The sequence below is a fragment of the Gadus chalcogrammus genome, chromosome 23 (genome assembly GCF_026213295.1).
Source record: "Gadus chalcogrammus isolate NIFS_2021 chromosome 23, NIFS_Gcha_1.0, whole genome shotgun sequence".
Taxonomy (NCBI): Eukaryota; Metazoa; Chordata; class Actinopteri; order Gadiformes; family Gadidae; genus Gadus; species Gadus chalcogrammus.
The window spans coordinates 15,405,150-15,421,373 of NC_079434.1; the positions used below are offsets into that span (position 1 = coordinate 15,405,150).

Below are 16,224 nucleotides of genomic sequence, written 5' to 3' on the forward strand. Positions count from 1 at the left end.
CTTATCAACACTCGGATAGCCCACCGGGAACAATACCTGACCCCCGAATCACCTCTCTATGTTTGTGTGGATGCTTGTTTGTGTATGTGCATGTTTGGGTGAAGCTGTGGGGAAGGTCGAGGTGGGGTTTGTGGTTAGAAAGACAGAGCCTAAACCGGTCGCGACCTAGTAAGGGAAGCTCAGCTTAAGTCGACAAAGACGGGCTGAGCAACAATGCAGGAATAAATGCAGGTGTGTGTGGAAATGAATAATGACTATTTCAGAACCCTCACGGAATCCAGGCGTAGCTCGCAGCTATTTAAAGCTACAAAACTCATTAGTGGACTGTACACATCCAGGGGCAGGACTGCATCCATAATTTAGCTTGAAGAAGCTATTTTTCTTTGCTTTTCCATGCCTCTTTGTCCAGGCCACTATTAAGTGTCCCCTGTCAAAGCAGCGTTGGCTCATTGCTCCAGAGAGGTTTAAGTTAATGAGCTTTATCTTCACAGCGAGCGCAACATGTGCGTTCTTCTAAAGGTACTTCAACTTAAAAGCGTCCCCCTCACCTAAGCCGTCGCCGCAGCCAGCCAGCGTCCCTCTGCGTGAGAGCGCTTCATGTTTTACATGCCTTTTAAACTCGGATGTCATTTTCTTGCATCCTCATAGTGCACTTTGTAATTTCCACGCCACTTTGATGTGACCGTGTGTGTGTGTGTGTGTGTGTTTATGTGTGTATGTGTGTCAGTGTGTATCTATCTGTGTGTGTGTGTGTGTGTGCCCCTTTTCATGTGTTACGCTTGGACAAAAGAACGAGAAAAAAATATATAGAGAGAAAAATATACAAAGCATCAAGAGATGGTGACATCATGACATTTCTACCAAAACAATAACACCCCCCGAAAAAAAAAGAAGACACAAAAGAGGACGAAACAAAGCGATGCAGCAATACAGTTTCACAGCGGGGGGGACGGAGGGCGCCATCGGCCGGCTTTTTTTGTCACATTGTGTCCCGATGAATTGTTGCGTGGAGTGGAGCTACTTCCACCGTGCGCACCAGGGCACTTCAGCTCTGGACGTGTGTATGGCAAGCTGACGCATGTCAGGCCCTACCACAGAGGAAGACCTCCCATCGTCCCCACCTGGGGTACGGGTGGCTGGGTCGGGGGTTGATGGTGTCAACGCACCCCCCCGGGTGAAGGGACTGAGCGAGTGGCTCATTAAAGGCTACAGCGGCCCTTAATCAAAGACCTTTCCTCCGGCCGGTGGGGGTGGGAGGGGGGTGGTTTGAGGTGGGTGGGGGGGGGGAGACCAATATGCACCACCTTGACCTGCAGCACCAGCAGCTCAATCACACCCAAACATAACAGGCAAACAGTGCATGTGCATGCACATTGCACAGGCGAACACACACACACACACAAACACACAAACACAACCACACACGCACACAAAGCGTGAACACTAATGTATTCTAGTGTTGGTCATGTGTCTTGAATGAGGAACAAGGAACAAGGCTCACCAAGTCTGTGTGTGTGTGTGTGTGTGTGTGTGTGTGTGTGTGTGTGTGAGAGAAGTTATAGATGTGGAGGGCAATTTAATTTGTCTCTTGGCCTTGATCGATCGCTGTATTCTCCGTGATTTATGTGTAAAGGGCCGTGTATGGAGATGTCTCCTTTGGCACTGAGTATGTGTAAATAAGGGTGAGTAGGCAAAGCCATAGATCATAGAGAGAAGATGAAAAAAAACAGCCATGTTATGGCTCTCTTTGCATTAAACTCGAGCATTGTTCTCTTTTAAATATGTTTCTGCGGAAGACGGCCTTTAACCTGCGTGGCCGCGAACACCATCTTCATTATGAAACTCGGCAGATGGTTCTCCGAAACACAAACAGAGTAAAGACTTATGTAATCCCAGCCTCTGAATAGAAAGTACATCTGGTGGGCATAAAAAGGGAATGGCACGAAAAAGTGTCCCTTTGTTTTTCTCCGCTCGCTGTTTCGATCACAACACCTGGACACCTGAGTCACTCAGAACAACAGAGTTGCATCTGCCCCTTTACTGTTTTTATTTTTTACCGTTTTTCACCGTGCTTGAAATACTAAAATAATACTGCAAGGCAGGAAGCTTGTCTTCGGCAAATAAGACATTAAACTAAAGTTTTGTACAAGGCTGTTATTATAATTCATTGGCGGTCATGATTTTACATATTCATGTTTCCAGCACTGCTGGTGAAGCAGTAATAAACATGGAGGATTTAAACTCTCATAGACTCTTGCTAGTTAAACCAGAACACCACTATTTCTAATGCGCAGTGGTTAAGAACAATTTAAGAGAATCTCTTCCTCGACTGCGTGCCCGGTTGGCTGTCGTTCCAAGTGCGTTTTCTTCATCTCATTTGCTGCAGGGACACGTGTCCCCTGCAGTCACATGCCCCAACCGTCACAAATGTGATAGAATCTCAGAAACTCAGAATTCAGACCTTTCATTAATACCAAAAGTTTGATGGCAGAATCCAAATCTGGATCACTTTCTTTCGCTTCAACCAAATACGTTGCCAGAGGCGGAGATCTGTAAGCGTGTAATTGACAAACAGAAACTCGGCCAGCAGTAAACTGTAAAGAACTAAACGTGTCAGTGGTTTAAAAACAAATACACTTGTTTAAATCCCCCTCTGAAACATTCATCCCCTAGCATGAATGAAATACCCCCATAACAAAGCAAGAAACAAGCTTTAAGGCCGCTCCTCTCAGTTTCGGCCCCTAGCAGTTCTGCCATAACATAGTAAGACAGCTGTATCTGAGTATACATGCCATGGACTATAAAAGTGCTATTGACCTGTTGGCCTTGGAACACATGGTGATCAAAGCACTCACTATATGGATGAACGGTCCACTCTCACAACACAAGCGGGGCCAAACACCACACAAAAATTATGTGTTTCTCATGCACTCTGCACAGAAGCCTACACTTAAAAAAGCAGTCTTTACAAGATGTGAAATATATTGATTGATCGCCAACAACCTATCAAGACGGCGAGTAGGTATGAGGACAAGCGTGGCTGCTCGATCCACTAGTAGATTGACATGTTCTGCACAACTTAACCGAGGCTTAAACAAGGTTTGCGGTGCAGCAAAGTAACTCTTATTTTGAAGCCGGCCTTCTTCTTTCGGCTGCGGTGTTGTGGTCGCCATGGCCTCTGGTTAATTGGCCCGGTGACATTGATGCCTGACCACCAGCGGCCCACCGGCGTCAGTAAATGAGGTGGTGTCTCTTTTATATGCACACCCCTCTCCGCGCGGCGTCTTTGGAGAGCGGAGTGAAGTGGCTGTTGTGTTGTCGAGCACCACGCGAAAAGAGCACCACGCTCCGATGCGCACCACCACCCATAATAACACATAATGAACAGCCGTTTGGTGTGTGTGTGTGTGTGTGTGTGTGTGTGTATGTGTGGTCGAGGGCTTTTCGTGTGTGTGTGTGCGTGTCTGTGTATTGTGCATGAGTGAGAGTCTTTTTTTCTTTTCGCTTATCGTTGTGTAGAAAGGCACAGAATTGCCTCGTTTTCTATCTAACTCTATTCCATGGCTATGGTGGGTATTTAATCACGACGGTGTCAAAATATCGAAAAGAAATTATGTTTTGCCAGGGAGTGTGTGGCCACATATCTCCCAGGTATACCGGACAAAGTAATTAAAACAGTAGGTAAATTGAACACAGAGCCAGGGTTATTATACAGCTGAAATACGGCACTGACCCCTAGGGGGCCCTCTGCTGCCAAATTAACCCTGGGTCATTATAATTTACGAGACAGGAGACACAGGCTCTCGCCAGCTCTCTTGTCATCATTCACCACACAGCTCGTCATGGCAACGAACCCCCTCCTCCCCTCACACATACGCACGCGCGCACGAACGCACGCACGCACGCACGCACGCACGCACGCACGCACGCACGCACGCACGCACGCACGCACGCACGCACGCACGCACGCACACACACACACCCCACACAGAAATTGTCTGTTTTGAGTTCTGCCATTGCTATACCCTAAAACCACCTCCTTTTGTCCTTTCCTTGTCCTTGCTCACCGAAGGAGAATCTTCAGTGACAAACCTTTCATTCAAACGTATGAACTAGGACACAAGCAGGAGAGTAGGCCAACGCCGCGTGCATGCATAACTAATACAGCCTTAACTTTTACTTTCTCTTGCTTTCTCTGTGTGTTTTTCTGCAGGTTTACTTTCACCTCGTTTCACTTGTGGTGGATGACACTTCAATGTTCACCCCCTTGCCTCAATTATCTGCTGCTTTTGTCAATAGTATAGTATTTTTCCTGTGATAGGGGAGGCCGAAGGTACAGGACAGCATTCTTAAGGATTCTTTTCTTTATTTAAATGCTAGGCTACTTTTTGTCCAAGGACTCATAGTTTTTCAGGTACTTCAGGTAATTTTATTCCACCCAAATGCTACTTTATTTTTAAATACTAATGTTGGTAAGGGTGTATTCCACCCAAATACAATTTCCCGTCTCACAACTTCTAGATTTAAATGTTTCTTACGTCGTCTAACCATTATGTCTATATTTTTAGATGCCATTGAAAATAGATGGAGGGCAACAAACGTATTGCCATTTGATTTGATTCCATTTAATCAAACCTGATTGCTTCTTCAGCCTCTGTCTCCTGCTGTTATCGTCTTGAAGTTGCCAATTATTTAATCGCAAATTCATCTATTGGTTTATTGTTTATTTTCTCATCGACTCGATTTCAAATTGTCATCATTGTAAATTGCCATTAGAAATGAACAGAGCAAAACATTGCAGAACTCCAACTACTTTGCTGATAAGCATTCAGAAAGTATGGCAATGGCACTTCTATGTTCATCCACAATCACGCATATGGAGTATAATGCGACAGATACTCTCTCCAATCCATGCACATCCATCTGTAGTAGGCCTACAGATGGAGGAAGACATCATGGCTGCGCAAAATCTCTCCTGAGTGTAGCTTTGCAATACAAATTAACAAGAAACGTTCTTTGCCTTACTGATTTATTCATATTTAAACATATTTTATAATGAATCTCATAATGAAATTGTAATGATTATAAAATGATTGACAGTTAAAGTTGATAACAATAGGGTACTATAACATACAAAGGAACAGTATGACAAATAATTAATTAGAATATTAACGTACAGCTACCTTATTTTTTATCTTCAATTACGTATTTGTAATATCAGGCAATGTAGTATTTAGTGTCATGTTCAATATAGAAGCCATTTTGTCTACTCCTAATAGGTAATATTATCCAGAAGGCTAATATAGGATTATTAGTCAAGTTCCCATATTTGTTCACTAGCTGGTAAAATGAAGAAACTATTTGCAATATCGCATTTCGAATAAACACATTTGCCACCTCGTCGCTTGACAATTTTGGAAAAGTCTGGGCTATACTTTTGTACATTGCATCGAAACACCTGATATACCTCACAGTGTCAAATCTATAGTTGTACCGATCGCAACATCGATTCTGCAGGAGTGTGGAGAGTGTCTCCTGATTCGAGTTCCTTGCTGTGTTCATCAACGATGACCTTGTTCCAGGCTAGCAGACTCAGGAGTGATATCCGCCCCAAAAGCACCTATTCTGCCCGAGGAGACGCAAGAACTTCAGCATGTCTGTCGAATCTATCCCTGGCTCTTATTGGTGCACCATCCAGACTCAGACCCTCCTCTCTGGCTGCATTACCGCCTGGTCCGGCAGCTGCTCCTCACTGATCCCAAGGCCCTCCAGAGGGTGATGAAGACAGCCGAATGCATCACTGGCTGCCCCCCCCTCCCCTCCATGCAGAGCATCTACCACACGCGATGCCAGGAAATCAGAGGAAAAGATCACGAAATCCGACAGCCACCCAAGCTATGGACTGTTCACAATTGCTGCTGTGGGTCAGACGTTACCAGAACATCTGGGCATGGAATACCAGACTTACAAACAGTGGTTTACCACCCCCCCCCCCCCCCCATGACAAGGTCACCCTGATGTAGGCACTGATAACTTCCTAATGGACATTGGATGCACATCCCCACATTGCAATGTTCCTATTCCTCGGCACTCATACCATTTATATTTATAAAATGTAATACTCTTACTCCCATGTCCATATTTCCCCATCCTTTCAGTCTGCTGTTAAGGCTTTTTATTGTTATGGATATTTCTGTTATATCTGGCATTTTCTTTTGCTTTTTTGGCCCTTATTTATGACTCTTTGTAAAAGGAAGTTATCGTTTTCTATGCCTACTATTGTTACTGCCTTGCACTAAGAATTATATTATTCAGAAGGACCCTGTGTGAAGGACTGTGAATTCGACAAGTCAAACACTCTGACTTTAACAATAGATTATACATTTATAAATACAAAAACTACGAATCCCTCCTTGTGCCCCCCCATTATAAATAATAATAAGCCTACTTGATTTCACGACTCCCTGCCGTCCCTCGCAACACGAGAGACAACCCTCTGAAGAATCTCTTCCGGGCGGGAGACCGGCATGCTACGATCGACAAACGGGGGAGCAGTATCCTGGAGGTGGCTGGAGGCCTTCGTAGACGCCCACTTTGGGAGCGTGGGCCTCGTAGACGCCCACTTTGGGAGCGTGGGAGCGTGGGAGCAGGCTGTGGGAGCAGGCCGTGGGCTCGGCAGCGGCTGATTATGTCACGGAGCCACGGAGGAGAAGAAGCTCTCCGAGACGGACATGCTGGAGGAGATCCAGAGGGACCTGACGGAGGTGAAGCAGAGCATGGACAAGTGCTGGAAGATCATGCAGGAACTCATGGAGGCCCACGAAGGAGAACAGCACCATGCGGAGGAGGATTCACAAAGGGTAACACTACCGATGTTCACACATATTGTTATTTTACACCATTTCTTAAAACAAAACCAAAAAGAAAAACGATGTAGAAAGCAATTACATGTTGGGGCAAGATAAAAAACTGTTTAAGAGGTGGTAATCCCACAGTTTAACTATATCTCGATGGTGTTACCATTGATTCGAGTAGATAAGATATTGAAACAATATAATCAAACAGTTAAGGATTACTTATGGACTGAAAAAGAGGCAGAGGATAAACTTTTAGAAAATGTGCACCGTTGGGGAAAGGGAAGGATTGGCACTCCTGAATATAGATTCAGCATTTGGAATGGCCAAGTTGTCTAGACGCTGGGCAGAGTTTGATTTTCAGCTAAAATGGATAAAAATAGGGAGATCAAAGACAGTCCCTTCAAACCCATGAAGAACCGTTCAGAAATGAGTCAAACGGAAGGAGAGAAAACCCTGCATTGAAACACTCCAACTGGGTGTAGACTGAGGTGCATACAAATAGAGGGACATTTCAGTGAAGGCAGAACTATTCTTCTATAGAGTAATCCAGCGGTCTGGAAGCGTTGTTGTATTTGGGATACCCGCAGTAGAAGGGTATATGTGTGATTAATGAGCTCTGAAGAGACACTGAGGTCCTATCAGGAGTGAAAAATGTATCAGTTTAATCTGAAAGCGAAGGTAGACTTTTGATTTACCTGTGGTAATAGAGTAGCATAGGGAGTGTCTGGAGACTTAAAGGGAAAACAATGTTATGCAGGACTTAACGCACACCATAGTGCATTGCACCTCAATATTTATTCAAAAGTTATAAATACTCAAAGCGGTACATTAAAGAATTAAAGGTTCATTTTACAAAGCCGACTGCCATGGGACAATTGTCGTTTTTGGTGCCCGGTTGTGGAGTTAAATTTCACTTTAGGTATGGGTTTTTGAAGCTGTAAAAAAGTATTTGTAGTTATTTTCAAAATTTCGTGAACTTGGTTTGTTTTCTTAATTTGTGTAAATCTGTATGCAATCATGCTGTATTGCATCGGTTTGCAAATCGGGAACCGGGAATCCAACATCATGTTCCTGCAATAGAGAAGGCTGCAGTTTAAGGTCCATTCATAGGCCCCTAGTGTTTTTTTTATGGATTAAAACTACTTTCTATCAAAGTAATAAATGATAATGAAGCAGTTTTCAAGGTTTATTCCTCCTTTCTATCCAACTCAACTTCGTTGCTTCGAGTTTCATGTTTGGCAATTTGTGTCATTAGCATAATGATCTTCTAAAACATAAATAAAGTGAATGACCTCGCCTTTGCCCATCAGCTTGATACATGGCGGTTTCACGCCTTCATCCCACCTCAACACTTAATCCGAGCCTTCATCCAACCTCACCACACCACACCCATCCCTTCATCCGACTTCACCACGACATCCAGCTCTCCATCCCCCAGTCCTCCACCATACCTGCAGCTCTATCCCTTCAACCCACCCCTCAGTGGTAATACTTCATTCATATTTGAACCTAAGCTGTGTCCATGACATCACTTCCTATAGGCTATGCATTAGATGACAGGATCGAGCATGTCGCAGCACGTGGTGTAGGTCTGCAGTATAGGCCTACATAATAATTAAAATGACAACAGTCTCAATAAACATTACAAAACAAATAATAAAATGAGGGACCGGCTGATAACTGCGTAAACAGGCAGTCAGCACAACGATTATTTAAACTTAATTAAAATGGTAAAACAATATTAGTTTTAAGTATTAAACAAGCATTCACACTGAAGACAGTAAGCTACTGCTGCTTTAATGTGGCTGACAGACATATCGGCACGCTTTTGTCATCTTTTGAAGTTTAATTAATCTGCTGGACGGTATAAATTATCCTGGTCGTTAAGTCAACAATAAATATAAGACACCCAGTTGGAACTGCCAAAACCACACTTAATAGCCAGCAGTTATCAGATGATTGTTTGCAATGCCTTTAAGACTTCTCACTCACTTAAATAAACATTGCACAAATAAATAACGAAGCCTGACTCCAAATCAGTACGACTCAGACTCTGACCATGTCATCCATGTCATCGATCTCGTCAAAGTCTCCTGAAGGCAGTGTCGCAAAAAAACAAGGGTCCTAGAAATGCGGGGATAGAAATGCCACCCAAGGACTACGACCCATGAAACTGCAGCCTCCTCCGCGGCAAGAAACGTGCTCCTCGCTTTCGTTTGCCTTTTTTGAACCCACTCCAGCAGCTACACTTTCCTTTATTTCGGCTGCGAGCGGTGCCTCACGTACGCCCTTAATGGATTGATCCGAGTGTTGCCTGGGTGCCTTGCCGCGGCGCTGGTGGCTTGTTATTCTTTATTGCAACAGAAGCCTGGCCTTGAGGCTACAGGGGCATCATCTGGTGTCCCCCAGCGGGGGGCGGCGGCAGCGAATGCCCCCGGATAAGACGCTGCATCCGGGCTCATTAGCCGAGCAGATGTGAGGTGTCAAACTCACGGCATATCACGGTATCAGCAGACACCTCTCACGTGGGCGCCAGTTACATGGCAGATTACAGATTGCATTAACGTCTCTCTCTCTCTCTCTCTCTCTCTCTCTCTCTCTCTCTCTCTCTCTCTCTCTCTCTCTCTCTCTCTCTCTCTCTCTCTCTCTCTCTCTCTCTCTCTCTCTCTCTCTCTCTCTCTCTCTCTCTCTCTCTCTACACAGCCTTCTCCCCTTCACATCCGTCCTCACCACGTGCCGTCGCTCCAAACCTGTGAATAAAAGCTGCGAAGTCGAATAACAGCGCTGCGCCGCTTCACCTTGCATCTGGGCTGACAGAGGCGTGCCCGGGTGCGTGACGACAGCCGTGACGAAGTGGCTGTACACAACACAGCTGGAGTCCCGTTGGAAAAGTCACACCGCAGTGGGAGGTCTCGAAGGATAAGACCACTAGAGAGAGAGCGAGACGGGTGGTCTCTGTGTGTGTGTGTGTCTGTGTTTTTGTGTGTGTGATGTGTTTGTGTGTGATGTTTGTGTGTGATGTGTGTGCGTGTGTGAGATGTGTGTGTCCTCTGGCGTTGCTCCAACTCCTCTTTGGGAAGGGGAAAACTGATTTGATTGTGCCCCTGTGTGAGCAGCCCAAATCACATCATGTTTGTTTTCCTGAGCTTGATTAGAGGACTAATTGAAACATATCTATAGCATAAACACAGCGAGGGCCCCGGCCATAGGGGACCACTGGCTCGAGATTACGAAGGACTTTGGGGTTACCCGAGTTTCATGTCCCTCTCAGGGTGTCTCGCACACTCTCCCTTCTCCTTTTTTTTTTTTTTAATATATTTTGACATGCACTCGCAGATGAGCTGCAATCTAGCTCCCAGCGCTCACCCGGCATAACGGAGCACTTTGTTGAAACCTAAACCTTTATGGAATTTATTATGAGAATTACCTCAAACATCATTTGGAAACTTCCCCAGTTTTAGAGCTAACCACTGCCACTGGTGTGTTAAGAGTTTTCTGACTGATGTTGTTAGACATTTAAAATCATACATTAAACTCCACAATATACAATGGAAATGAACAAAACCTGAAGAGAAGACCGGTTGTGTGGATTTATATGGTGGTAATTTGACAAGGGATACAGACAGTCGAGATCGATTTAGCAAATTCATGGGGTGAAAAACCATTTTATGTTTCTAATGGAATGAAATGAAGCAGGCATGTATGGTTCAGTCAACCAGAACCGACATATATTCTGGTCCTGTGCATTGAGGTTTAGCTTCAGGCTGAAGACAAACTGTGTAAAGTGCCTCCTGCTGGACTCCTTTGACCAGACTCCATCAGCGTGTTTATCATCCATATCTCCCGACCGACCCCAGCTACATCCTTCATCCGTGGAGCGAGAGGCCTTCTATATCTCATTACAAATGTTGTTGTCTTAACGGCATTGACGTACCTATCCTCGGCCGTCGGGGCTAAACATCATCAACCTTCAACATGGCACCTCTCTGGCATGTGGACGGAGAGGTTGAGAAACAGGTCTCTGCAAGGGCGTCAGGGGGGGTTCGGAGCGATTGTTGACGGGGGTGGTCGGAGCGATTGTTGAGGGGGGGGGTTCGGAGCGATTGTTGACGGGGGGGGGGTGGGGGGGGTATGGAGCGATTTTTTTTTTTTTGGGGGCCCTGATTGGCCCGGGCCCGTACGCGCCCGCATACCCTGCTTACCGATAGTTACGCCACTGTTTACCAGACAAACAATGCCAGACTGTAAAGGGGGTACGAAATGAAACGAGGTGAGCACCAGCCTTTTGAAGACGCGCAAGGGCTGCTGGTAGCATATGTTATGCTGCATTAAAAAAATAAAAAATAAAACAACCGCCCAGAGGAGAATTGCATCTGCCAAATCCTGACCACCAGTAAACACTTGCGAAGGACCAATGTAGACTTCACTCGTTACAACATCATAAGCAAATTGCCCGCAAATAAAATCCCCTACAGTTTAGGATAATCACACAGGTTATGCGAGAACATATTTATGTCAGGATAGGCCTACCAGGCTCCAAGTCGTTACATATCTCAATCAGACAAAACAACTATAACCACATTGGCATAGCAATCGCACCGTGTGTAGCTGCTACTAGCTACAATCTATATAATACAATGCATACTAGCTAGAGCACCAACCAGAATCAGATAACAATCGCTTAGGACCGTGGGTAACCTTTGGCCAGGTCATCACGAGCAAACAGAACCAGCAGCAAAGTTTACGTAAACCAATTTCTTACCTTATGTGGCCCTACACATGCAGGCTAGATGATGTATCCATATCGTTATCCAGTGTCACAAACATGCTTTTTACAGGAAGCAAAGGGACCGGCTATTTTCTGAATAAAAATGACAATTTTGGCTGTCTGTCTTGAAACTTCTCCAGTGCGTTCACTGTGCGTTCACAACTTCACACCAAACGCGACGGGGCGACAGGATCCCATACAAAGTGAACGTATATCATAGACGCTTATCGGGCGAATTTTTCGCGAGAAAAAACCGGCGACAAGTTTTGATTTGTCGCGCCATACTTTCGCCGTGCACAGGCGAGCGCGTTCACGAGGATTTGTGGCGCGACAAATTCGCTCGAGTTGAAATATTTCAACTTTGACACGAATTTCGCGTGATGACAGCCAATCAGCGTTCAACAGCGTGGCCACTGAGTGACATGTGTAACGTAACAGCCAATCAGTGTTCAACCGTCACTCAGTGCAGTGCAGTCCGGGGTGAACTGCAGCATGGAGGAGAAAGTGATTGTTGCCGTGGGTTCTATGGGTTCCGGTCTTGTGAGTACCAACGGTTTATTAGGTAGGCCTATCTAATAAATGATGTCTTCATGCGCGCCTATCGCATGAATTTAGACTCTACGATTTCGGTTGAGTATGTGGGGATTTTTTCAGTCGCAATTGGTTTGCACATTTTCAAAAGTGGTGGGGACGAAATTCGTATTTTAAATAGTGGGGGGGACATGTCCCCCCCGTAATCGATCTATGGGTCTCTGGTAACAGTACCACTCTTCTGTGTCCTTGTCAAGACCCAGGAGGCGCAGCTTTTTCCAGTGAACTCCACGGTTTTCTGTGGAGATCGACGACAGTTTTATGGTGGTCTTGGAGCAGAGCCTGAGACCCTTGGTTCTAATGGTGCGTTATCTGTCGTACTGTAAACATCAAACGGACAATTCAAAGTGCATTAAAGAGGCAATGGCTCAATTAAACCCTAAGGTAGTTAATAACAATTACTACAACTCAGCCTCTAATCTGGACTCATCCCCTAGCTATAATCGCTCTCATTAAACTAGGGGCATCGGTATTACATAGTGACGTTTTTCAGCACTCAGGTCTGCAATATCCCTTCTCCGCTTCCAACCCCCTCCAATGTCTCTGGTAGTGTTATCGATGTGCTGCAGCTGGGTGATTGCAAATCTCCAAAAACACAAGACACCCGGAGCGTTCCACAAGGGTCATTTATTGGCCCCCCTTTGTTTACATCTAGTTAACTCCCCCTAGCCAGCCCATTAGCCAACATGAGCTGGGCATGTTTACCCCATTTCGGGTAAACTAATCAACCAACAGACCACCCTCAGTCCTTATTCTTCAACAACACTGGACCCCTACTAAGTTCTGTACAAAAGGACATCAATCCTTTTTTATTTAGCAGTCGAATACTCCTCCTGACCAACTGAAGGCACCTCAAACCCAACTCACCTTAAACCTTTCTTGTGTGCCGAACCAGTTATTTTTGTTCTCATGAAATTACTTTTTATTATTTTTTCACTTCGCCTATCTATGAAAAATAAACAGTGAAGCAGCAGTTTCCAGCCGTGGGAATAAGCGGCTGAACATCTCTGAGCCACTTCAGCCCACTTCTCTCCGTGCGCGGGGGTCATATTACCACTGCAGCACACTGGGACATACTGCTTATACTCTGGCAATTGTAAAAAAAGAGATTGCCACGGCGCCTCTTGATATGGGTCTCATCCAGCCATAAATCTCTTTCATTCGTCTGATTCTCTTCATCTAATCCTCTCTTCTTCTGAGGCTGCTGATGGAGGCGATTGACCGGAGACATTAATGAGAAGTGCTCTAGCCCTGCTCCATGAAGTTACACTTCACGGCCATTAAGGGACACAGAGGGAGTATTATGACTTCCCCTATTTGAGTCAAATTGTCTTTACGACTGTAATTTGATCTTTTACTAACATGTGATTTTGAGGGTTACTGGTGCACAGTGGAAATGTTAGTTAGAGAGTAATAATCATGTAAAATAATGATGTTTTAGATAAGTTATCTTTTTGGAACGACGACATCAAGAATATTTGTAGTTATTATGATTATGATTATATATATGATTATGATTATCATTATTACTATCATAATCCCTTCAAAGCTGTTTACTTGTAGTAAATCATGTGTGTGTGGAGTGCCACCTCATCTGTTTTCTCTTGTTTGTGGTTAGTTATCGTGTCCTTGAGATCCCCAGAAGGGTGTCATTTGTCACCATGTATTTAATGTCTGTATGTGTGGAGTTTTACAAAATACACCTGACAGTGTAATGTGTGTGGGTGTGTGTGTGTTTCTCTTTGTTTGTGTGTGTGTGTGTGTGTGGTTGTGTGTTTATGTGTGTGTGTGTGCACGTGTGCGACAAAAAGAGAGGGGGAGAGTACAGTTTGTGTATGTGCATGCGTCCTCATGATGAGATAGTATGTCTTAGTATACATGCATGTGAGTCTGTGTGTCCTCCGTCCTCTCCTGAAGATCATCCCCATTCGTCTTCTTTTCCCGGCTAATGGGGCCTCAGTTGGGCTCCGTCCGGACCTCCCAGATCCGTCCTCATTTGCCGAGCCTTTTTTTGGTTTACGGGCGAGACACTGTCCCTGTCCTGACACACAGACAGGACAGAAAGCCAGACTGCACCCCTCAACACACCCATCCCAGCCCCCTACATATAGACACCCATGTAGGCACGCACGCACACACACACAGGCACACATACGCACGCACATACACACACACACACGAGAACACACGCACACACCTACGCACGCACAAGTTGGTACGCATGCACACCCACACACGAGTACGCACGCACGCACACACACACACGTACGCACAGACACACACGTATGCACACACACACACACACAGGTACGCGCGCACACACACACACATACACACGCACTCGTATGCACGCACTTTGTCTGCATCTCAGCTTTCACACCGGATGGGAGCAAAATGAGGACAAATTGAAATGAAACCCAAGGAAAGGGGGAGAGGAGGAGATGGGGGAGGAGGGGGGGGAGGAGGAGGATGAGGAGGAGAGGGAAGGTGAAAGACAGGGGGGAGAGGCAGGCGCCCCTCGCAGGAGAGAGAGAGTAAGCATAAATTCTGTGATGTACAGCTGTGGCGTTGCTTCCATAAGTGCAACCATTCCTCATCATGATGCCCATAACAGTCACACAGGGAGAACTTCTAGAGGACAACTAGACCGCCAACGCCAGCGATGGATTCAGCTACGCTCTTAAATTCCCTACCGCTAACCGCCTAATATATATCCCGCTCGCTAATGACCAGCCGCAACTTTACACCACGGCTCATTTTAATGGTGGTTTAAAGTAAACGCAGGATGTCACGTTATGCGGTCGTTATATCACGTTGAGCTTGAGGCATCGGCCCCTCTGAAGGGCTGCTGCTCAAGACTTTTGATTGTTTTTCCTTAAAAGACGATTTATAAGAAAGATGGTTCAAAAGAAAAAAGGAAAACACGAACAGTCAACTTTGTTGGAGCTATTTGATTCTCTTGGCCAGGGGCCAGACTGCGTTGAACTGAAGAAGACATTGCACCGCGCACACACACACGCGCACACACACACACACACATACACACGCGCCCACACACTGAATGTCATGCCAGACAGCCTGCCTCAAACAGTAGCCGGCAGCCAACTGAGACAAACTTCATTTGAGCTACAGGCAATTCCCCTCCCGCTCGCCTTATAGTGATCCGCTGGTCCTAGACGGGCAGGCCCAACACAAAGCCCTTCAATCGAATCATGGGAGGAGGTGAGTGAGAGTGCAACGCAGAGTGAAGGAGAGGAAGGCAGATCAGAGACAGATTATGGGCCCATGCTCATACGGGGGGAGGGTGGTTGGTGGGGATACACTGCAGGCAGGCAGATACGTATATATCAAGAGACTGACAGAAGGACAGACAAATAGACAGACTGACAGTAAGGGTAATAGACAGATAGACAGGATGACTGACTGACAGCGAGCGATATATATATATATTTAGAGAGAGAGAGAGAGAGAGAGAGAGAGAGAGAGAGAGAGAGAGAGAGAGCAGCATTTGTACCTGCTGTGTTGTGTACCATCATATTTTATCTCATAATACTCTACATAGCTAAATGAGGCCCTGGATTTTGAATATATTGTATGGAGGGACGGGCAAATTAGATGAAATAGATTGGCTGAAGCCGTAATGATCCCCTGAGGGAAATTAAACGGTTTCAGCAGCAAATAATAGCACTCATGTAAACACACGCTTACCATGCAAGACCATTTTAAACTTGCGTCACACTGTGTTAATGTATGCAAAACCAACCCACACACATACACACATACATACTCACGCCCACATGACGACACACACACGGATGGACAAACACACACACACACACACACACACACGGATTGACACACACACACACACACACACACACACACACACACACACACACACACACACACACACACACACACACACACACACACACACACACTCGCACGCAAGGACACACCCACACAAAACGCACACAACACCCCATTGTGTAGGTGTGTTGCAGTTGC

At 45.6% G+C, this 16,224-nt stretch overlaps 1 protein-coding gene across 1 annotated transcript in view; it reads left to right on the top strand.

Annotated features, from left to right (window-relative positions):
* Positions 1-9,651, top strand: part of mtrr (5-methyltetrahydrofolate-homocysteine methyltransferase reductase) — a 46,707-nt gene extending 37,056 nt beyond the window's left edge. Inside the window, exon 14 of the mRNA XM_056584029.1 lies at positions 9,561-9,651. Coding sequence (XP_056440004.1) covers positions 9,561-9,636 — 76 coding nt within the window. The 3' untranslated portion in view covers positions 9,637-9,651. The remainder of the gene's footprint in view (positions 1-9,560) is intronic.
* The last annotated feature ends 6,573 nt before the right edge of the window (positions 9,652-16,224 follow it).